Source organism: Nerophis ophidion, linkage group LG03 (assembly GCF_033978795.1).
Source record: "Nerophis ophidion isolate RoL-2023_Sa linkage group LG03, RoL_Noph_v1.0, whole genome shotgun sequence".
Classification (NCBI taxonomy): domain Eukaryota; kingdom Metazoa; phylum Chordata; class Actinopteri; order Syngnathiformes; family Syngnathidae; genus Nerophis; species Nerophis ophidion.
This window is the reverse complement of record NC_084613.1, coordinates 12648344-12673280: the sequence shown is the minus strand read 5'-3', so window position 1 is coordinate 12673280 and position 24937 is coordinate 12648344. Positions and strand designations below refer to the sequence as shown.

General features: G+C 40.1%; 1 protein-coding gene and 1 pseudogene across 2 annotated transcripts in view; one reads left to right on the top strand and one right to left on the bottom strand.

The window, feature by feature from the left end:
• The window catches only part of LOC133549129 (cyclin-dependent kinase 17), a 113796-nt gene extending 89820 nt beyond the window's left edge, over positions 1-23976 (top strand). For both annotated transcript variants that reach the window (XM_061894272.1, XM_061894273.1), the window contains 8 exons: positions 6191-6314; positions 17443-17563; positions 17677-17774; positions 17928-18033; positions 22693-22735; positions 22856-22946; positions 23009-23086; positions 23161-23976. In XM_061894272.1, coding sequence (XP_061750256.1) covers positions 6191-6314; positions 17443-17563; positions 17677-17774; positions 17928-18033; positions 22693-22735; positions 22856-22946; positions 23009-23086; positions 23161-23198 — 699 coding nt within the window. In that variant the 3' untranslated portion in view covers positions 23199-23976. The remainder of the gene's footprint in view (positions 1-6190; positions 6315-17442; positions 17564-17676; positions 17775-17927; positions 18034-22692; positions 22736-22855; positions 22947-23008; positions 23087-23160) is intronic.
• LOC133550240 (5S ribosomal RNA) lies at positions 10779-10894 on the bottom strand (annotated as a pseudogene).
• Positions 23977-24937: the final 961 nt, after the last annotated feature.

Below are 24937 nucleotides of genomic sequence, written 5' to 3'. Positions count from 1 at the left end.
ACAAAGCCAACAAGATTTCAGGTGCGTGTATGACTTTACATGTTTAAGTTGACGTGGTCTTTTGTGTAGTGGACCTCAATGGATACAAGCCTTTTTGGCCTTTTGTGCCATCCATCTGCCTTTTTAAAGCATTACCGTATTTTTCGGGCTATAAGTCGCAGTTTTTTTCATAGTTTGGCCAGGGGTGCGACTTATAATCAGGAGCGACTTATGTGTGAAATTATAATCACTACCGTAAAATATGGAATAATATTATTTACCTCATTCACGTAAGAGAATAGACGTATAAGATTTCATGGGATTTAGTAGGGGTGTAACGGTTCGTGTATTTGTATCGAACCGTTTCGGTACGGGGGTTTCGGTTCGGTTCGGAGGTGTACCGAACAAGTACATGCTAGCAGCGACCGGGCTAGGACAACATGTTAAAACCAGAGCTGGAAGACCCTCCTGCCTCGTTAAGATCTCCCGTTTGGGAACACTTTGGCTGTGCGATACATCAATGGAGGGCGGAGGTTTACCGAGATTGTTCAGCAGCTGCTTCTGACAACACGTCAAACATGTGTTGCGCCTTTCCTGCTTCCGGCTCCCATAGTGTCTCCCTTGCGCGCAACACCCTTCACTCTACCCGGCAGTGGGTCTCCACAGCTCCGGACTCCAGGGTAAATGAAGAGTCCAGCTATTAGTTGCAAATTTTGGCTTTATTGAAGTCTTGCACACAGCCAATCCAACAAAACACCAGCCGCACTCGCGCTAAGATCCCTCACCTCGCTCGCTCACACATTGACTGACGTCACATGTGTCACATAATAAAGGGACACACACACACACGCGCGCTTCTCTCATAACAGTGGTTCTCAACCTTTTTTTCAGTGATGTACCCCCTGTGAACATTTTTTTAATTCAAGTACCCCCTAATCACAGCAAAACATTTTTGGTTGAAAAAAACAGATCAAGTAAAATTCAGCACTATGTCATCAGTTTCCGATTTATTAAATTGTTTAACAGTGCAAAATATTGCCCATTTGTAATGGTCTTTCATGAACTATTTGGAAAGAAAGATATACAAATAACTAAAAACCTGTTGAAAAATAAACAAGTGATTCAATTATAAAGATTTCTACAAGTAGAAGTAATCATCAACTTAAAGTGCCCTCTTTGGGGATTGTAATAGAGATCCATCATCTGGATTCATGAACTTCATTCTAAACATTTTATTCACAAAAAAAGAAATCTTTAACATCAATATTTATGGAACATGTCTACAAAAAACGGCGGGCGGTTTTGATGAACGTGGACCCCGACTTAAACAAGTTGAAAAACGTATTGGGGTGTTACCATTTAGTGGTCAATTGTACAAAATATGTACTGTACTGTGCAATCTACTAATAAAAGTCTCAATCAATCAATCAAAAAAAGCACTCTATGTAGAAAGGTTTTGTTAAGAAACCATTCTGAGCCTTAACTTATTTAGTTTTTATTTTATATGTTATTTATGTATTAACCCTGGCAATGGACCCTGTGTGTATATGTATGTTATGCCATTGTTTACAAATTTGGTAAATAAATAACCCAAAAATTTATATTTTGTTGTTTTCTTACTGAACCGAAAATGAACCGAACCGTGACCTCTAGACCGAGGTACGTACCGAACCGAAATTTTTCTGTACCGTTACACCCCTAGGATTTAGCCATAATGAGTGACAGATTGTTTGGTAAACGTATAGCATGTTCTATATGTTATAGTTATTTGAATGACTCTTACCATAAAATGTTATGTTAACATACCAGGCACCTTCTCAGTTGGTTATTTATGCGTCATATAAGGTACACTTATTCAGCCTGTTGTTCACTATTCTTTATTTATTTCAAATTGCCTTTCAAATGTCTATTCCTGGTGTTGAGTTTTAGCAAATAAATTTCCCCCAAAAATGCGGCTTATACTCCAGTGCGACTTATATATGTTTTTTTCCTTCTTTATTATGCATTTTCGGCAGGTGCGACTTATACTCCGGAGCGACTTGTACTCCGAAAAATACGGTACATGGATTACATTTTTCTAAAACGTCAATAAACTTTGCAGTTATTCAATCAATAGTAAAATATGACTGTTATTCATTAGTATTGATGTACGTTAGGATGCATTACAGAAGCCGTGTCCAAAGTCCTCATTCTTTATTGGTTCTGTGGTATATTGTAAACACAAAATGAAACGCAACCTTAAATTAAAGCGATTGTTGTACAAAAACAACTCGTTTTGGCTCCTTTAGAACAAAGTTCAGTTGAATATATTTAGCTACATTTTTGGTTTAGTGTTTTTAATTTCATTTTTATCGACATCCAGCATCAGTCTGTCCTATCCATTACATCATATTTGCATACATCATACATCTATTGTCTGCCCTAAATGTCAAAATATTTGTTGGTTTAAATCCCAACGATGCCACCCCTCGTCCTTAAAAAAAAAAAGAGAAAAATGGCAAGAAACCAAAGTAATAATAATATTTACAAATAAATCAATAAAAAAAAATTTAAAACAAAAAAAAGTATAATAATAATAAAAAGATAAAATAATATAAACAGATAGGAAACAAATATATATATATATATATATATATATATATACAGACATATAGGGAGTAATCTTTTTTTGAACCGTACAGTCACTAATCCTAGAAAATAATATCAGGCTTATAGGGCGTGACATATTTGACCCAGTTTTCCCAATATGAAGTACATTTCTCCAATTTATGATTAATAAAAAGCCGTTATCTTCTCCATTTTATAACTGTCCATTGTGATTTCTATCCATTTCTTCAAAGTTTGGCCCTCCTGTAATACCAATTTCCCAGTAATGGTCTTTTTTCTAGTAGGATATTCATTAAGTGTTTATCTTTTTTTTCAGCCAATCCTGAGGTAAATGTCCAAAAAAGAGTCTTACTTTCAAAGGGTACTTCACATTTGAAAGTTAGGCACATTTTGCTAAGTAGGTCAACATGTTAGGTACATCTTGACCTACTTAGCATTGTTTTTAGCTTTTAATCAAGCACACAAATCAGACAAAATGTCCCGGTGTAATTTGTGTTCTGTATCGGGCTGCTGCATTATAGCTTTAAATGTTTTAAGTCTTGTCTTAAAAGCCACTTTTATTCTCTGGCTTTTAAATCGGCGTGAGTCTTGTGCTCCTCTGTTCTCTTTTATTGTTTTATTATGGGCCTGCTGCATTGCAAGCAGCCCATATTATTATTGCTCATACAGTTTATTATTTTTCATCTTATCGTTATTATTGTTCCGCACGTTTCTCTTGCGCCCACTACGAGACGAACCGGCCAACGAACCCCCACATATGTTATACCGTCGGAAAGGTCTTGTTCACGCTGATGGCGGAAATCTGAATTGGGAACTTTTCATGTTACCATGGCAACGCTATTCACAAACAAACAAAAAAATGGGCCAACTGAATGGGTACGCACATTTTGTCTAATACGATACGAACCCCCACATATGTTATACCGTCGGAAAGGTCTTGTTCACGCTGATGGCGTAAATCTGAATTGGGAACATTTCATGTTACCATGGCAACGCTATTCACAAACAAACAAAAAAATGGGCCAACTGAATGGGTACGCACCTTTTGTTTAATACGATACGAACCCCCACATATGTTATACCGTCGGAAAGGTCTTGTTCACGCTGATGGCGTGAATCTGAATTGGGAACATTTCATGTTACCATGGCAACGCTATTCACGAACAAACAGAAAAAAGATGGGCCAATTGAATGGGTACGCACCATTTGTCTAATACGATACGAACCGGCCAACGACCCCCCACATATGTTATACCGTCGGAAAGGTCTTGTTCGCGCTGATGGCGTAAATCTGAATTGGGAACATTTCATGTTACCATGGCAACGCTATTCACAAACAAACAAAAAAATGGGCCAACTGAATGGGTACGCACCTTTTGTCTAATACGATACGAACCCCCACATATGTTATACCGTCGGAAAGGTCTTGTTCACGCTGATGACGGAAATCTGAATTGGGAACATTTCATGTTACCATGGCAACGCTATTCACAAACAAACAAAAAAATGGGCCAACTGAATGGGTACACACCATTTGTCTAATACGATACGAACCGGCCAACGAACCCCCACATATGTTATACCGTCGGAAAGGTCTTGTTCACGCTGATGGCGGAAATCTGAATTGGGAACATTTCATGTTACCCTGGCAACGCTATTCACGAACAAACAAAAAAAATGGGCCAATTGAATGGGTACTCACATTTTGTCTAATCAATCAATCAATCAATCAATGTTTACTTATATAGCCCTAAATCACTAGTGTCTCAAAGGGCTGCACAAACCACTACGACATCCTCGGTAGGCCCACATAAGGGCAAGGAAAACTCACACCCAGTGGGACGTCGGTGACAATGATGACTATGAGAACATGATACTGTGATACTGATGACTATGAGAACATATGAGAACATGATACTGTGAAAGATCAATCCATAATGGATCCAACACAGTCGCGAGAGTCCAGTCCAAAGCGGATCCAACACAGCAGCGAGAGTCCCGTTCACAGCGGAGCCAGTAGGAAACCATCTCAAGCGGAGGCTGATCAGCAGCGCAGAGATGTCCCCAGCCGATACACAGGCGAGCAGTACGAGACGAACCGGCCAACGGACCCCCACATATGTTATACCGTCGGAAAGGTTTTGTTCACACTGATGGCGGAAATCTGAATTGGGAACATTTCATGTTACCATGGCAACGCTATTTGCGAACAAACAAAAAAAATGGGCCAATTGAATGGGTACTCACATTTTGTCTAATACGATACAAACCGGCCAACGAACCCCCACATATGTTATACCGTCGGAAAGGTCTTGTTTATGCTGATGGTGGAAATCTGAATTGGGAACATTTCATGTTACCATGGCAACGCTATTCACGAACAAACAAAAAAAAAATGGGCCAATTGAATGGGTACGCACCTTTTGTCTAATACGATACGAACCGGCCAACGAACCCCCACATATGTTATACCGTCGGAAAGGTTTTGTTCACACTGATGGCGGAAATCTGAATTGGGAACGTTTCATGTTACCATGGCAACGCTATTTGCGAACAAACAAAAAAAATGGGCCAATTGAATGGGTACTCACATTTTGTCTAATACGATACAAACCGGCCAACGAACCCCCACATATGTTATACCGTCGGAAAGGTCTCGTTCACGCTGATGGGGGGAATCTGAATTGGGAACATTTCATGTTACCATGGCAACGCTATTCACAAACAAACCCCCCAAAAAAATGGGCCTATTGAATGGGTACGCACCATTTGTCTAATACGATACGAACCGGCCTACGAACCCCCACATATGTTATACCGTCGAAAAGGTCTTGTTCACGCTGATGGCGGGAATTTGAATTGGGAACATTTCATGTTACCCACAAACAAAATACGTCTAATACGATACGAACCGGCCAACGAACCCCCCACATATGTTATACCGTCGGAAAGGTGTTCTTTGCGGCGATGGCCGTGTTTTAAATCGGGAACATTTCAAGTTGCCATGGCGACGCTAGTCACGGATAAACAAAAAAAATGGGCCAATTGAACGGGTACGCACCTTTTACAATAGCGAATATTTCCAGCAGAACGCTCCGACCTGCGAGAACACCTCTTGTAGCTCAGCCATACTTTCACGTAGCTCGGTGCTTAACGTCTCATTTTGTTCACACACTTGTGTACTTTAACCCTGGCTGAAACGTTTTGACGTCCAATGTTTGCTTTCGGCTGGATGGCCATCGGAGTGAGGCGAGGGCCGTCGGCCTGGCCTTCCTCTATTGAAGCGGATGGCCTTAACTCAAATTTACTGGAGCGTAGAAGCCCTGAAAATGTTATTTTATTCTCACGGCCACATCTCGGCACCATCTTCAAAGCACGGCGACCCCCAGCCAGAGGTACAGGGACCATCAACATTTAGCTGGAATTTTCTAGTTCTATTTTATTATATTTTTATTTGTTTGTTTATTGTGAACTTGTTTCATTTTAAATGCTTGTAATTTGATTACTTCTTTCTTTTTTATGTGCAGCACTCTGGAGATAGTTTTGTTGTTGTTGTTCAGTCCTGAATTAACACTCATCCCAACTTTTTCTTTCCTCTTTCCAGATTTTCCTCTTCCAGATCCTGCGAGGCTTGGCCTACTGTCACCGGCGGAAAGTTCTCCATCGAGACCTGAAGCCCCAAAATCTACTCATCAACGACCGGGGGGAGCTCAAACTGGCCGACTTTGGTAAACGAAACACGTTCAGTATGTCACGAGGACAGTTAAGCGTAGCAAATAGAAAAACAAAACAAAAAGGCAAATACACTAGTACCTCAAATTACAAGCTTAATTCGGTTTGGGACAGAGCTCTTAACTCAAAACACTTGTATCGCAAATCAACGTCTCCCAGTGAAATTAATTACAATTGATAAAAAAAACACAATTTTAATATGTAGCATGCCTAAAAATCCAAAACAAACTTTTAGATAAGAAACATTGTTTGCCAATCTATACAGTATGATGTACTATTACATTGGATTTATGAAGTAATTTAATAATAATGTTCAGCATTTACCTTAGAGAGTGGCCGTTTCTCCTTCCAGCTGCTTCTCTGTCAAACACACCATCCGCAGCTTTTCCATATTTTTATGGATAAACGTCCGACGTTTAGATATTTTATTTTAACATTCTTGGCTGGCTTGAGAATCATTCTGCTTCAGACTAGGGCTGGGCGATGTTGCCTTTTTTTAATATCTCGATATTTTTAGGCCATATCGCGATACACGATATATATCTCGATATTTTGCCTGGACTTAAATGAACACTTGATCACAGCAGAATGATGATTCTATGTGTCTACATTAAAACATTCTTGCTCATACTGCATTAATATATGCTCATTTTAAACCAGGGGTAGGGAACCTATGGCTCTAGAGCCAGATGTGGCTCTTTGGATGACTGCATCTGGCTCTCGGATAAATCTGAGCTGACATTGCTTAACACGATAAGTATTGAATAATTCCACTTGTAATCACAGTGTTAAAAATAATTTTAAAAATATAAAACAGTCTCGTGCATTTTTAATCCATCCACCCGTTTTCTACTGCACCTGTTCAAGAAGTTGCGTTAATGGTAAGAAGTTATTTATTTATTATTGGTTAGTGTGGGGCTTGCCCTCCTGGGGGTTCTTCAGACCACCAAGCACCGACATGAGAGCCCGTTTCAGGGTTACAATATTTTTTTTATTTTCAATAAGTCACTCAGTTGCTTTCCAGCAATTGTATTTTTCTCTTTCGTTCTCGCTCGCGCTCTGGCTCCAGCCTCAACCCCGTCTCTCCTCCTGGCTGCTGCTTATAACAGAGCGACAGGTGATTAGATAACAAGGCCCAGGTGTGCCACCGACGCACCTGTCGCTGATTTTGAGGCCGGTCCTGTCACACCCCAGTTCGCTGCAGGCCACGCCGCCTCCACAGTTAGCTTCAGAATAACAATGTTAATACAAAGAATAAGAGACCTATTATACTCGAGAAATGTTGGTCTTACTTAAAAATGCACGCGTTTAGTTGTGTTCAGTGTTAAAAAAAAATTATATGGCTCTTACGGAAATACATTTTAAAATATTTGGCTTTTTGGCTCTGTCAGCCAAAAAGGTTCCCGACCCTTGTTTTAAACTTTCTTGCAGAGAAGGAAATCACTACTAAGTCAATTGACCAAAACTGTATTTATTAAACAGTTATTAAGCAGTGGCAAAAAACATTCATGTCATTTCTAAAACAAAGTGCAAGATTGACAGAGACATGTTAAGTGTCAAATTAAACTGAGCTGCATAATAGGATATCAAATAGTGTTCGTCCTTCGCTATGTGGTAGGTTACTACGGATGTTATTAAATTCTGTTGTTGACTATTTTGTTCATACGGTGTTGATCTGGAAATGTTTGCCTCGGCATTTTAATGGTGTGGGCGTGTGGCACCGAATGGAGATGTTGACATGCGGAGTTTCAAACACTCTTCATTCTCTAGCAGGTGACTTTTCAAATGATGCTACATATTAAGGGTAATGCTACTTTTTAGAGCAGGGGTGCCCACACTTTTTCTGCAGGCGAGCTACTTTTCAATTGACCAACTCGAGGGGATCTACCTCATTTATATATATCATTTATATTTATTTATTTATGAAAGAGACATTTTTGTAAACAAGTTAAATGTGTTTAATGATAATACAAGCATGTGTAACACATATAGATGTCTTTCTTTCACAAAGACAAGAATATAAGTTGGTGTATTACCTGATTCTGATGACTTGCATTGATTGTAATCAGACAGTAATGATAACGCCCACATTTTCAAATGGAGGAGAAAAAAAGTTGTCCTTTCTGTACAATACCACATGAAAGTGGTTGGTTTTTGGCATCTAATTCATCCAGCTTCCATACACTTTACAAGAAAAACATTGGCGGCAAATTCCGTAGCTTGCTTGATTGACATTCACGGCACCCGAGGGTCTTGTGAGATGACGGTGGCTGCTGCCACTTCATTATTATGAAAAAATGACAGAGAGGAAGGCGAGAAACACTTTTTATTTCAACAGACTTTCGCGCCGTCTCTTCCGTCAAAACTCTAAAGGCCGATTGCACATTTCCTATCTTCACAATAAAAGCCCTGCTTCATGCTACCTGCGCTAACAAAATAAGAGTCTCGGAAAGCGCTTGGGATCGCTTGTGCACGCCAGTTTTCCGAGACTCTGTATTTAGTTAGCGCAGGCAGCATGAAGGAGGGCTTTTATTGTGAAGATAGGAAATGTGCAGTCGGCCTTTAGAGTTTTGACGGAAGGTACGGCGCGAGAGTCTGTTGAAATAAAAAGTGTTTCTCGCCTTCCTCTCGGTCATTTTTAATAATAATGATCTTGCAGCAGCCAGCGTCATCTCACAAGACCCTCCGGTACCGTGAATGTCATTGAAGTGACGTCTTGGTGAAGATTGATGATCACTAATTTTTAGGTCTATTTTTTTTAAAAGCCTGGCTCGAGATCGACTGACACACCCCCCGCGGTCGACTGGTAGCTCGCGATCGACGTAATGGGCACCCTTGTTTTAGAGCAACGCTTTTGCCGCATGCTTGACAAATTACGGTTGTCTGTTCGACATATTCCCACTTGAAGCCAAACCACCGCCAGATGATGGACCCGCTGCTGTTTTTCTTGGGTATTAATTCTTCCTTCATTCGCACCTTCTTTCTCTCATATTACCCCTCGCACACCTCTCTGCTCCGCGAGGTTGTATACGTATGTGACGTATGACGTGACAGTATGTGACGTATGTGCGCTTGTTTTACGTCTCTGTGAGAAGGATAGACAGGAAAGAGTGAAAAAAGCCTGTAGTGTAATGCCCGCAGCTAAAAGCAACTGCGTGAGAACGTCTACTCCAGGGGCGCTCACACTTTTTCTGCAGGCGAGCTACTTTTCAATTGACCAAGTCGAGGAGATCTACCTCATTCCTATTTATAATTTATATTTATTTATTTATGAAAGAGACATTTTTGTTAACAAGTTAATGGTGTTTAATGATAATACAAGCATGTTTAACACACATAGATTCCTTTCTTTCATGAAGACAAGAATATAAGTTGGTGTATTTGATTCTGATGACTTGCATTGATTGGAATTAGACAGTGGTGTTGATAACGTCCGCATTTTCAAATGGAGGAAAAAAAAAGTCCTCCTTTCTGTCCAATACCACATGAAAGTGGTTGGATTTGGCATCTCATTTGTCCAACTTGCATACTCGTTTTTAAACACTTTGTTATGAGAGTAGCATATGTGTGTGGCCCTTTAATGCCTGGCAGCAGGTGAGTGACGTCAGTGAGTGTGCGGGTGGGCAAGCAAGTGAGAAAGCGGTCGCTGAGGGCGGGGGAGAAATACATTGGCATCAAACTCCGTAGCTTGCTAGCTTGTGCACGCTAGCTTTCTGAGACTCTTATTTTGTTAGCACAGGCAGGATGAAACAGGTCTTTTATGGTGAAGACCGGAACTGTGCAGTCGGTCTTTAGAGTTTTGACAGTAGGTACGGAGTCTCTAGAAATAAAATGTCCGCCCTGTTAGTGATTTTTTTCTTAAATATGAGCTCGCAGCAGCCAGCGTCATCTCACAAGATCCTCGGGTGCCGAGAATGTCAAACAACTGACGAAAGTGAAGTCTTGGTATGATTGATGATTGCTCATTTTTATGTCTATTTTTTAATGCCTGGCTTGAGATCGACTGACACACCCTCCGAGATCGACCAGTCGATCGCGATCGACGTAATGGGCACCCCTGGTCTACTCGAATATCACGATATAGCGTATTTTCTTGTATTGCCGTCGGGGCGCTAATTAATTTAAAACCTCTTCTCACTCCGGCGCTTACCAAAGGCATGCGGTAAATTTAGGCCTACGCTTATAAATTTGAGTGTGATGTAAGGATACCATCATGAAAAGCACATTTAATAAGAAAAATGTTATTATGGTCTTACCTTTACTTATAAATGAAGTCTGATCAAAAGCATCGATAACTTGTTTATACAAGTTTTTGATTGATTGATTGATCGATTGAAACTTTTATTAGTAGATTGCACAGTTCAGTACATATTCCGTAAAATTGACCACTAAATAGTAACACCCGAATAAGTTTTTCAACTTGTTTAAGTCGGGGTCCACGTTAACCAATTCTTGGTAACAGCTTACAGCACCTGGTATTCCCAGGCGGTCTCCCATCCAAGTACTAACCAGGCCCGACCCTGCTTAGCTTCCGAGATTGGACAAGATCGGGCGTGTTCAGGGTAGCAGTGTTAATTTTGACAGCAAAATTTGATTCAGTTTTAGTCATAGTCTTTTGACTAAATTGTAATTTAGTTTTAGTCATAATTTAGTTATTTAAATTGTTTTAGTTTTATTCTAGTTTTAGTTGACGAAATATCATAAGATTATAGTCGACAAAAACTACAGTAGATTTAGTCGACTAAAGGGTAATATGTAAACTTTCCCTTCAATTTCTGAAAGTCAAAGCAAAACAGCGGAAAAATCACCGATACAAGTCGTATTTTGATGAAAATCATGTCTCAAATTTAGTATTTCACGAGTAAGCCGTGTAATGAACGGGATAACGTCGAGTGAGTTTTATGTTGTGGAAAATGCTTACCTGTGTGTGGATTTCGGGGTGATTCGACTGAAAATGTCGCTTCAAGTTTGTTGTTTTTTCCCCGTAATCCTCGCGCTGCATTTCTTACACTGCGTCTTGTTATCTTTGACGTCAAATATAAAATTTCCCCAAATGTCCTCTCTCCTCTTCCTCCCCGGCGTTGACATGTTGTCTTCTGCAGCGCATTCCCGGGTCAGTCTCAAACGCAAACTACGTTTACGTAACTTCCTTACCACGTCGCTCTGATTGGTTCTCTTCCCGACTCCTCCCGCCTTTTCCTAACGAAATGAGTTCCGATTGGATCTGGTCTCTGGCAGACATTTTCGTCTTGTTTTTATTCGTTGACGAATATGTCAATACACCTCGTCATCGTCTTAGTCCACGTAAATTATTTTTTATTTAGTTATCGTCTCGTTTTAGTCAGGAAAAAAAAAGGTCGTTGACGATAACTATGACGAAAATTTTTCGTCAACAAAATTAACACTGCAGGGTAGTATGGCCGAAGTCTTCCTTATCTTTCTTCAGTTTTAAAAGTCTCTCGGTCTCGATGGAGATCTTCCTTTATTACTTCCTGCTTCGTTTGAAAGTCCAGTTTAGAAAACTGTTTTATTTTAGATATGTAATCCTCCATGTTAAAAGTGCAAGTGAGAGGAAAAAATAAACGATCGCTGCTCACTCTTGCTGCTTGTTGTCACTTCTTCTGCAGCCGAGTAGTCGCAAGAAGAATCACTAGTGCCCTCTACCACCAGGAGGCGGGAGTCATTTAATGACTCATATTTGACACACGCAGCTACGGTATATTAATAAAACATAGCTACTTACTGTTGTTTTTAGCATATTCAATAGCTTGGACCTTAAATCCTTCTGAATAGCTCTTAATCTTCTTCCCTTTATGCCATTTCAAATGATTGAAATCAGCCTCCTCCATTTTAAAAATGATGACAGGTGAAGTGTCACTCGTGACGTGACGAGTTTGACCCGGTGGAAAATCTACGCATATGTTAATTATTTTGCGAAACGAGTTTGACCCGGCGGAAATTCTAGACATGCGCTAATAAAAATAAAAAATTAATCCTGAGCCGGCGGTAATGCTAAGCATGCGCTAATTATTTAGCAAAACGGGTTTGACCCAGTAGTAATTCTAGGCAGGCGCATACTATATACCCGACGGAAATTCTAGGAAATACGGTAGTCATTTTCTATATCGCACAGAGACAAACCAGGGCTTCACGGTGGCAGAGGGGTTAGTACGTCTGCCTCACAATACGAAGGTCCTGCAGTCCTGGGTTCAAATCCAGGCTCGGGATCTTTCTGTGTGGAGTTTGCATGTTCTCCCCGTGAATGCGTGGGTTCCCTCCGGGTACTCCGGCTTCCTCCCACTTCCAAAGACATGCACCTGCGGATAGGTTGATTGGCAACACTAAATTGGCCCTAGTGTGTGAATGTGAGTGTGAATGTTGTCTGTCTATCTGTGTTGGCCCTGCGATGAGGTGGCGACTTGTCCAGGGTGTACCCTGCCTTCCGCCCGATTGTAGCTGAGATAGGCGCCAGCGCCCCCTCGCGACCCCAAAAGGGAATAAGCGGTAGGAAATGGATGGAACCCGCGATATATCGTGTATATCGATATATCGCCCAGCCCTACTTCAGACTATCACTAACACGCTCGGTCATGTTTTTTGATTATTATTTGTTTTAATTCAATGAATATCATCCTCTTCTTTTCAGCACTGTCGTTCACACTCGTTTTCATCCGTCTGCCCACGGTTGGAAATCAGAGTAATGTCGGTCCCTCTCTATCAGCTATCGCTAGTGAAGAAAAGCAGATGTTTTGGTCGGCCTTTACGGGGTTCACCGTGGAGTTTAATACGCCAACTAATGACGGGGATAAAAATTTGTGCTTGCGACTTAAAGCGTGACAATTAGCCGGGGGACAGCTCTTACCTCAAAACACTTGCGTTGAGGTGAAGTGAAGTGAAGTGAATTATATTTATATAGCGCTTTTTCTCTAGTGACTCAAGGCGCTTTACATAGTGAACCCCAATTTCTAAGTTACATTCAAACCAGTGTGGGTGGCACTGGGAGCAAGTGGGTAAAGTGTCTTGCCCAAGGACACAACGGCAGTGACTAGGATGGGGGAAGCGGGAATCGAACCTGCAACCCTCAAGTTGCTGGCACGGCCACTCTACCAACCGAGCTAAACCATTGTACTCCAAAACAGCTTGCTCCTAATTTAATTTTGGGGCGATATAGCTCGTTTGGTAGAGTGGTCATGCCAGCAACTTGAGGGTTGCAGGTTCGATCCCCGCTTCCGCCATCCTAGTCACTGCTGTTGTGTCCTTGGGCAAACCACTTTACCCATCTGCTCCCAGTGCCACCCACACTGGTTTAAATGTAACTTAGATATTGGGTTTTTGTAAAGCGCTATGAGTCACTAGAGAAAAAGCGCTACATAAATATAATTCACTTCACTAAAGGAATACAACTTGGGTGAAAATCCACTTTAAAACATTCAAATACAAAAGGGTTGTTATGGTATACCGATACGAATTAAGTACCACGGTCCTAATGTATCAAAAACGGTACTATACTGCTTCTGAGAAATACTAGTTCCCTTTTTTTTTTTTTTCGGGCATGACGGCGTGACATTGCTGGTTTTACGAGCAGAGGAGCATGTTCGGCAGCGCACTCACACAGAGTACATACAAGCAGACACGGTGTGTAGACAGAAAAGGGAGAATGGACGCATTTTGGTTTAAAAGATAAAGATAAAGGTGAAGGAAGAGGTGCTTTAAGACATGGCTAAAGTCTATCCGCAGTCTGCAGTGTTTTAGCTACTTCGAAATCAATATTCCTTGCCTCCGTGGCGACAAATAAAGTACATCCTTACAACTACCATTATCACTGTAGGACGAGCAATTGCTAAACATGCTTCGCTACACACCGTCGGAGGATGCAATAGCTCAGCGCTAACAGCAAGTTAGCCCCGCTGAATGTAAACAAACGCCATGGGTGGATCTACACCTGACATCCACTGGAATGATACCAAGTACACGAGCATATCAAGTCGATTCTGCTATGATTACATCAATATTTTTTATCGCCACAAATTCTCTTTTCCGTTTTTTTAAAATTCATATTATGTTTAGAAACTCAGGAAATACGTACCTGGACACATGAAGACTTTGAATATGTCCAATGTATGATCCTGTAAATATTTGGTATCAGATCGATACCTAAATGTGTGGTATCATTCAAAACTAATGTAAAGTCTCAAACGAGAAGAATAAGTGATTATTACATTTTAACAGAAGTGTAGATAGAACATGTTAAAACAGAGAGTAAGCAAATATTAACAGTAAATGAACAAGTAGATTAACAATCCATTTTCTACCGTTTGTCCCTCAAATTTGACAAAATAATGGAATGATAAATGACACAATATGTTACTGCATATGTCAGTAGACTGATTAGAAGCCTTTGTTTGTTTACTTACTACTAAAAGACAAGTTGTCTTGTAAGTTCAATATTTTATTCAAGGACAAACTTGCAATAAGAAACACATGTTTAATGTACCCTAAGATTTTTTTTTGTCAAAATAAAGCCAAAAAGGCCATTTTTTGTGGTCCCCTTCATTTAGAAGAGTATCGAAATACATTTTGGTACCTGTACCAAAATATTGGTATCGTGCACACCCGAGGCTAAAAACATTTAGCATATCTCCATGCAGAATTGAATGATAGAATGACCAAATAATACAATATAAAACTATACTATTATGAGCCAGTTTAAAACACAATACAAATATATGGTGTTTGCTGAACCACAATTTGTTATCATTTAATTAGATCATGATAATTTAACAATATAATATATACAATACATGCATCCATTTTCTACCGCTTGTCCCTCTCGAGGTTGCCACGGGTGCTAGAGCCTATCCCAGCTGCAATATATTACAATTGTTCGCCTTTCTTAATAATGCATAATTACATTAATGTTATTCTGTGTCTCTGTGCTGCTGACCTGTCTCCCCTTAGATCCACTACGGACTGGACTCACACTATTATGTTAGATCCACTACGGACTGGACTCACACTATTATGTTAAATCCACTACGGACTGGACTCTCACTATTATGTTAGATCCACTATGGACTTGACTCTCACTATTATGTTAGATCCACTCCGGACTGGACTCACACTATTATGTTAGATCCACTACGGACTGGACTCTCACTATTATGTTAGATCCACTACGGACTTGACTCTCACTATTATGTTAGATCCACTATGGACTAGACTCTCACTATTATGTTATATCCACTATGGACTGGACTCTCACTATTATGTTAGATCCACTATGGACAGGACTCTCACTATCATGTTAGATCCACTATGGACTGGACTGTCACTATTATGTTGGATCCACTATGGACTGGACTCTCACACTATTATGTTAGATCCACTATGGACAGGACTCTCATTATTATGTTAGATCCACTATGGACTGGTTTCTCACTATATTATGTTAGATCCACTATGGACTGGACTCTCACTATTACGTTAGATACACTATGGACTTGACTCTCACTATTATGTCAGATCCACTATGGACTAGACTTTTTCTATTATGTTACATCCACTATGGACTGGACTCTCACTATTATGTTATATCCACTATGGACTTGACTCTCACTATTATGTTGGATCCACTATGGACTAGACTCTCACTATTACGTTAGATCCACTATGGACTAGACTCTCACTATTACGTTAGATCCACTATGGACAGGACCCTATTATGTTAGATCCACTATGGACAGGACTCTATTATTTTAGATCCACTATGGACAGGACTCTATTATGTTAGATCCACTATGGACTGGACTCTCACACTATTATGTTAGATCCACTATGGACTGGACTCTCTCACTATCATGTTAGATCCACTATGGACTGGACTGTCACTATTATGTTTGATCCACTATGGACTGGACTCTCATTATTATGTTAGATCCACTATGGACTGGTTTCTCACAATATTATGTTAGATCCACTATGGACAGGACTCTCACTATCATGTTAGATCCACTCTGGACTGGACTGTCACTATTATGTCAGATCCACTATGGACTGGACTCTCATTATGTTAGATCCACTATGGACTGGTTTCTCACAATATTATGTTAGATCCACTATGGACTTGACTCTCACTATTACGTTCGAGCCACTATGGACTTGACTCTCACAATATTATGTTAGATCCACTATGGACTGGACTCTCACAATATGTTAGATCCACTATGGACTGGACTCTCAATATTATCTTAGATCCAGTATGGACTGGACTTTTACAATATTATGTTAGATCCACTATGGACTGGACTCTCACAATATTATGTTAGATCCACTATGGACTGGACTCTCACTATTATCTTAGATCCAGTATGGACTGGACTTTTACAATATTATGTTGGATTCACTATGGACTGGACTCTCACTATTATGTTAGATCCACTGTGGACTGGACTCTCACTATTATGTTAGATCCACTATGGACTGGACTCTCACTAATATGTTTGATCCACTATGGACTGGACTCTCACTATTATGTTAGATCCACTATGGACTGGACTCTCACTATTATGTTAGATCCACTATGGACTGGACTCTCACTAGTATGTTTGATCCAATATGGACTGGACTCTCACTATTATGTTAGATCCACTATGGACTGGACTCTCACTATTACGTTAGATCCACTATGGACTGGACTCTCACTATTATGTTAGCTCCACTCTACGTCCATTGCACCGGTCGCCCAGTCCCCTCCAAGGTTTCTCACTTTCATCCCATTGGGTTGAGTTTTTCCTTGCCCTGATGTGGGATCTGAGCTGAGGATGTCGTTGTGGCTTGTGCAGCCCTTTGAGACACTCGTGATTTCAGGCTGTCAGTAAACATTGATTGTCACTATTACACATCTTGATTAGTTCTTCTCACTATTAAAACATTGCTAACTCGGTGCAAAACAACAAACTATCAGTAATTGTCGAAGACATGGGAGGTTTAAATAAACTCTGCCTCTTCTTCACCTTTTCGAAAGTGTTGTTTTTGTGTCGACGCAAACGTGAACGTCACTAAAAGCATCACCGTAAGTTACACGGCGGGACGTCCGGACTGATGATGTCACTTCCTGCTCCACAGGCCTGGCGAGGGCCAAGTCGGTGCCCACGAAGACGTACTCCAACGAGGTGGTCACGCTGTGGTACCGCCCCCCCGACGTGCTGCTGGGATCGTCCGAGTACTCCACGCAGATAGACATGTGGTGAGTGGGCCACATGCCCCCGATTAGTCAGTCGTCACCTTCTGCCGGAAGACGTGCACGCGCATACTAAACAGGTGGAAATGACACACGCCTCCTCCTGTCCCCTCGCTCAGGGGCGTGGGCTGCATATTCTACGAGATGGCTGCCGGCCGGCCCCTGTTCCCGGGCTCCACGGTGGAGGACGAGCTGCACCTCATCTTCAGACTGCTAGGTCAGTGCTGCCCCCTGCTGGCTGGCTGGCGTTACAACACGCAGGCTGGATCTTTAATCGGATTAAAGAAACAGCATGGGAGAAGCCTCCGAGCTGCTTCTGCCAATAAAGCCTTGATTCCCTTGGTGTGTCCCCCCCACCCCTCCCACACAGGCACTCCCACAGAGGACAACTGGCCCGGGATATCCTCCATAGAGGAGTTCAAGTCCCACAAGTTCCCGAAGTACAAGACACAGCCGCTTATTAACCACGCCCCCAGGTAAAGTCACGCTTGTATATTGCACCTGTTTTTTTAGGGGGGTTTTTTTGGAATGTTGCCTATGGTTCACAATCTTTATGAAGGATATGACGACGGATGGGGGCTTCACGGTGGCAGAGGGGTTAGTGCGTCTGCCTCACAATACGAAGTTCCTGCAGTCCTGGGTTCAAATCCAGGCTCGGGATCTTTCTGTGTGGAGTTTGCATGTTCTCCCCGTGAATGCGTGGGTTCCCTCCGGGTACCCCGGCTTTCTCCCACTTCCAAAGACATGCACCTGGGGATAGGTGGATTGGCAACACTAAATTGGCCCTAGTGTGTGAATGTGAGTGTGAATGTTGTCTGTCTATCTGTGTTGGCCCTGCGATGAGGTGGCGACTTGTCCAGGGTGTACCCCGCATTCCGCCCAATTGTAGCTGAGATAGGCGCCAGTGCCCCCCGCGACCCCGAAAGGGAATAAGCGGTAGAAAATGGATGGATGACGACGGATGGATTTAGAAAATAATAATGATATTAAATAAATGCGATCAAAAGTCTGCTTACAATGGAGACGCTTGTTTCTGGCTATAGAGACCCTGAAAAACATCCAAACACCCCCATTAGTGTTTTATATACATGATGTAAGTACATATGTAATATAGTAATATTTATAATAACAATTAATATATACATGATGTAAGTATAAATGTAATGTGAAATGTATAATATAGTGAAGTGAAGTGAATTATATTTATATAGCGCTTTTCTCTAGTGACTCAAAGCGCTTTACATAGTGAAACCCAATATCTAAGTTACATTTAAACCAGTGTGGGTGGCACTGGGAGCAGGTGGGTAAAGTGCCTTGCCCAAGGACACAACGGCAGTGACTAGAATGGCGGAAGCGGGAATCGAACCTGCAACCCTCAAGTTGCTGGCACGGCCGCTCTACCAACCGAGCTATGCCGCTATATTATAAATATAGTAATATTTATAATAATTAATATATACATAATGTAATTATATATGTAATGTAGTAACATTCATAATGTGTAATATACACATGATGTAAGTATATATGTAATGTAGTAACCAACATAATAACATGTAATATATACATGATGTATGTAATGTAGTAACATTCATAATAACATGTAATATTTATGTATTTTGATCATTTTAAGCATTAATTTCAAAAACACATCACGTTTGCTTTTTTTTTTTTTTTCTTCGTCACTGATTATTACTCACCGCAGACTTAATGAGAGACAACAGACATAATAAAACATCACTTACTGTACAAGGTCTGCTGTCATGCAGACTGCTCGGATGTTCATATGTTTCCATTTACATGAAGAATGACTCATAATCCTCACAAAGAAACAAGGTGGGAGGGGGATAAACAAGCGCTTTTCCGTCTTGTTCTCACCAGTTCTAGGTCCTAAATGGTACATTATAGGTACATAATGGGTACATTATAGGTACATTATATGTACTTTATGGGTACTAACCAGCTAAATGGCCTTGTGGAAAGTGTCTGCCCTGAGCCTGGGAGGTCGTGAATTCAAACCAAAGACTAGAAAAAACGGGAGCCATTGCCTCCCTGCTAGGCACTCTGCATCAAGGGTTGGAATTGGGGGTTGAATCACCAAATGATTCCCGAGCACGGCCAACGCTGCTGCTCACTGCTCCCCTCACCTTCCTGGGGGTGAACATGGGGAGGGGTCAAATGCAGAGAACACATCTCAGCACAACTAGTGTGTTTGTGTATGTGTGTGTGTGTGTGTGTGTGTGTGTGTGTGTGTGTGTGTGTGTGTGTGTGTGTGTGTGTGTGTGTGTGTGTGTGTGTGTGTGTGTGTGTGTGTGTGTGTGTGTGTGTGACTATCATTGGTACTTTAACTTTTATAGGTACATAATGAGTACATTATAGGTACATAGTGGGTACATAATGAGTACATAGTGGGTACATAATGAGTAAATTATAGGTACATAATGAATACATCATAAGTACATAATGAGTGCATTATAGGTACATAATGAGTACATTATAGGTACATAATGAGTAAATTATAGGTACATAATGAGTACATTATAGGTACATAATGAGTACATTATAGGTACATAATGAGTACATTATAGGTACATAGTGGGTACATAATGAGTAAATTATAGGTACATAATGAATACATCATAAGTACATAATGAGTGCATTATAGGTACATAATGAGTACATTATAGGTACATAATGAGTACATTATAGGTACATAATGAGTACATTATAGGTACATAATGAGTACATCATAGGTACATGAGTAAATTATAGGTACATAATGAGTACATCATAGGTACATAATGAGTACATTATAGATACATTATGAGTAAATTATAGGTACATAATGAGTACATCAAAGGTACATAATGAGTGCATTATAGGTACATAATGAGTACATTGTAGGTACATAATGAGTACATTATAGGTACATAATGAGTAAATTATAGGTACATAATGAGTACATCAAAGGTACATAATGAGTGCATTATAGGTACATAATGAGTACATTATGGGTACATTGTAGGTACATAATGAGTACATTATAGGTACATAGTGGGTACATAATGAGTACATTATAGGTGCATAATGAGTACATTATAGGTACATAGTGGGTACATAATGAGTAAATTATAGGTACATAATGAGTACATCATAAGTACATAATGAGTGCATTATAGGTACATGAGTACATTATAGGTACATAATGAGTAAATTATAGGTACATAATGAGTACATCATAGGTACATAATGAGTGCATTATAGGTACATAATGAGTGCACTATAGGTACGTAATGAGTACATTATAGGTACATCATAGGTACATAATGAGTACATTATAGGTACATAATGAGTAAATTATAGGTACATAATGAGTACATCAAAGGTACATAACAAGTGCATTATAGGTACATAATGAGTAAATTATAGGTACATAATGAGTACATCATAGGTACGTAATGAGTACATTATAGTTACATAATGAGTACATTATAGATACATAATGAGTCTATTATAGGTACATAATGGGTGCATTATGGGTACATTGTAGGTACATAATGAGTACATTATAGGTACATAGTGGGTACATAATGAGTACATTATAGGTACATAGTGGGTACATAATGAGTACATTATAGGTGCATAATGAGTACATTATAGGTACATAGTGGGTACATAATGAGTAAATTATAGGTACATAATGAGTACATCATAAGTACATAATGAGTGCATTATAGGTACATAATGAGTACATTATAGGTACATAATGAGTACACTATAGGTACGTAATGAGTACACTATAGGTACGTAATGAGTACATTATAGTTACATAATGAGTACATTATAGTTACATAATGAGTACATTATAGTTACATAATGAGTACATTATAGATACATAATGAGTCTATTATAGGTACATAATGGGTGCATTATGGGTACATAATGAGTACATTATGGGTACACAATGAGTACACTATAGGTACACAGTGAGTACATTATATGTACATAGTGGGTACATAATGAGTACATTATAGGTACATAATGAGTGCATTATAGGTACAAAATGGGTGCATTATAGGTACATTATAAGCATATAATGAGTACATTGTAGGTACATAATGGGTATATTATAGGTACATAATGGGTACATTACAGGTAAATAGGTACATTATAGGTACACAAAGGGTACATAATGGGTACATTATAAGTACATAATGGGTACATAATACATAATGGGTGCATTATAGGTACATTATGGGTACATTATATGTACATAATGAGTACAAAATGGGTACATTATATGTACATAATGGGTACATTATATGTACTTAATGGGTACTTAATGAGTACACGCTTCCGTCAGTCCACCCCAGGGCAGCTGTGGCTACATATGTAGCTTACCACCACCAGGTGTGAATGAATGATGGGTTCCCACTTCTCTGTGAGCGCTTTGAGTATCTAACAATAGAAAAAGCGCAATATAAATCTTATCTATTATTATTATTATTACATAATGGGTACATTATAGGCACTTAATAGGTACATTATAAGTACATAATGGGTACATTATAGGTACATAATGGGTACATTGTAGGTACATAATGGGTACATTGTAGGTACATAATGTGTACATTATAGGTATATAATGGGTACATTATAGGTACACATTGGGCACATAGGTACACTATAGGTACATAATGAGTACATTGTAGGTACATAAGTATATTATAGGTACATAATGGGTACATTATAGGTCCACAATAGGTACATTACAGGTACATAATGGGTGCAACATACGAGGTACATTATAGTTACTTAATGAGTACATTATAGGTACATAATGAGTATATTATAGGTACATTGTAGGTATATAATGGGTACTTTGTGGGTACATTATAGGTACATAATAGGTACATAGTGGGTATAAGAGTTGTTTTGTAGGTCAAGGCTCTGTGGAGTCGACCATTGCTGGTGTTAAGTGAGATGTGTGCTGTGTGTGTGTCACTTCCTGTAAGGAAATCCTGTGGAATAGTTGACTGTGTTTCCTTCCTGGAACTCGCCAGCGTCTGTGACTCACCTCGTCTCTACTGACCCCCCCTTCCCCCCCATCTGTCTCCCTCTTCCTCGCTCTACAGATTGGACACGGACGGCATCGACCTGCTGACGTCCTTCCTCAAGGTGAGTCTCGCCCAAATCCACGCAGGGTTTTGTTTACACTGCGACGGTCGCACTCCACACCATTAAAAAAAAAAAAAGTAATAATAATAATAATACATGTTTTTTTTTCCCCCCCCCCAGTTCGAGTCCAAAAAGAGGATCTCTGCCGACGAAGCGATGAGGCAGCCGTACTTCAGGAGCATGGGGCCTCGCGTGCGCGCCCTGCCAGAGAGTGAGTAAGAAAATGGCCGTGCGGCGCCGGCAGACATAAAACACACACTTGTGCCCCGGCAGACATTTCCATCTTCACGCTGAAGGAGGTCCAGCTGCAGAGAGACCCGGGCTGCAGGAGCTCCTCGTACCCCGAGTCAGGTGATGCCGACACCCTCCCCCCCCCTCCCCCACTGTGTTGTTGATTGCGTTAACGGCGTGCCCTTCCATTACAGGCAACGGGAAGAGCCGAAGACAAAGCATGCTGTTTTAGACTTTTTTTTTATTGCAAATGTGAGCTGTACAGTGACATCGCTGGATCAGTAACCCGGAGATGGAGCATCTTCATCCCCACCATCAGCCCCTTCCCTCCTCCCCCCTTCCCCAGCAACCCCTCCCTTCCACCAGGTTTGGCCTCCACACGGCCCAAACAGACATTTCTACACCATATTTATTAAGAATGTGCTGCTAAGATCCGACTACTGTTCTAGAATCCTAACTGGCCTCAGTCACTTTATCAAGAACATGCAATGTGTATAGATTTGTAATCTTTTTGAAGTGGTGACATTTTGTCCTTGTTGTTGTTGTTTCTTTTTAAACTCCACAGATGTTTTCATTGCAGCTTGAGAGAGAGCGAGAGAGAGAGAGAGGAAAAAAAAAAAGTTTGGACTTTTTGTTGGCAAGAGAAGCTCCGATCGTGACGGACGTGGGCGTATCATTCCAGGGCATTAAACACTCAGAGGTACACCTTTATGGTTATTCTCACAGTGGAAATATTTCAGCCAACACGCTTCTTCTCTGCGCATTCTTGTTTTTTTGTACCTTTTTAAAAACCGCATGGCTGCCATGTTGTTGCAAGGAACTCCTCGTTCAGGGAGCCCCGCCCCCTTTTGTGAACTCCACCCCCTCTCAGTGTATTTAACAGTGTTTTTTTGTATGATACTCTCCTCATTTGTGGATTATTGTTACCAACGTTGCAAATCCCCTCCTGTGAGATTTATTTTTTTCCCTTTCTTCCCAGAGCAAAGATTAAATCTAAAGTTTAAAACAAAGTTTTCAGCTCCAGGCATGTGATTTGAACTTAATGAAAATGGGCTCTAGTGCAGGGGTGTCCAAAGTGCGGCCCGCAGGTCATTTTTTAACGGCCCCACGGCACATTTTAAAAATACTATGGAAAAAAATTTAAAACATAAAAAGTGGTATAAAAGAGCATACAGGTGAAATGTAACAAGAACATGTTGCAATGTTTACTCTAATAACACAAAGCCGCCATGCAGGCTGTTTCTTTCTTTAAAAAAAAAAAAATTGTGAATCAAAATCAATTATGAATTATTGACAAATTCGAGGCTCTAATTATGTCACATTAAATATTCCACTTTGAGATATTTTTGGGGGCAAATGTTGGATATTTTGTGTTTGTTATATAAAAAACTGAGCTCTTTTTTTTTAAAGAATGGCCTAAAACGAACAAACAAAAAACATAAACAAAAAAAACAACAACTTATAATTGACGGATGGATCTGAAGTAAATCTCGAGACCATTGTTTTGAAGTAAACAGTAAAACAAAAAATTATTTATTATTATTATTTTTCAACACTTTAATGAGTAGGACCCTTTTGGATCAGTGTGTTTTGTTTTTAAGTGTCATTGCACAAAAAATAATAGTGAATTAAAATCAACGGTGTTATGAGTTGTTGACCTTTTTCCGGCTCCAATTATTATATAATCTCAAACATTCTACTTCAAAATTTTATTGGGTGAAAATATTGCATATTTTGTGTTTTTTTCAACAAAAAAAACATGGTTTTCTTTGACAAAAAGAGCATACAACTTAAATCTTTAAAAACGTCATATTGACAGATGGACCTAATGTTGATTTAGAGATTTAAAACTTGAATAATGATAAAAATAATAATACTGAATAAAGACACATTTTTAACATTTTATTTTTACCAAAACCCTTTGGGGTCCCCGGGATCAAGCCTGAGTGGAGGCCTAAATGTATATTTTTT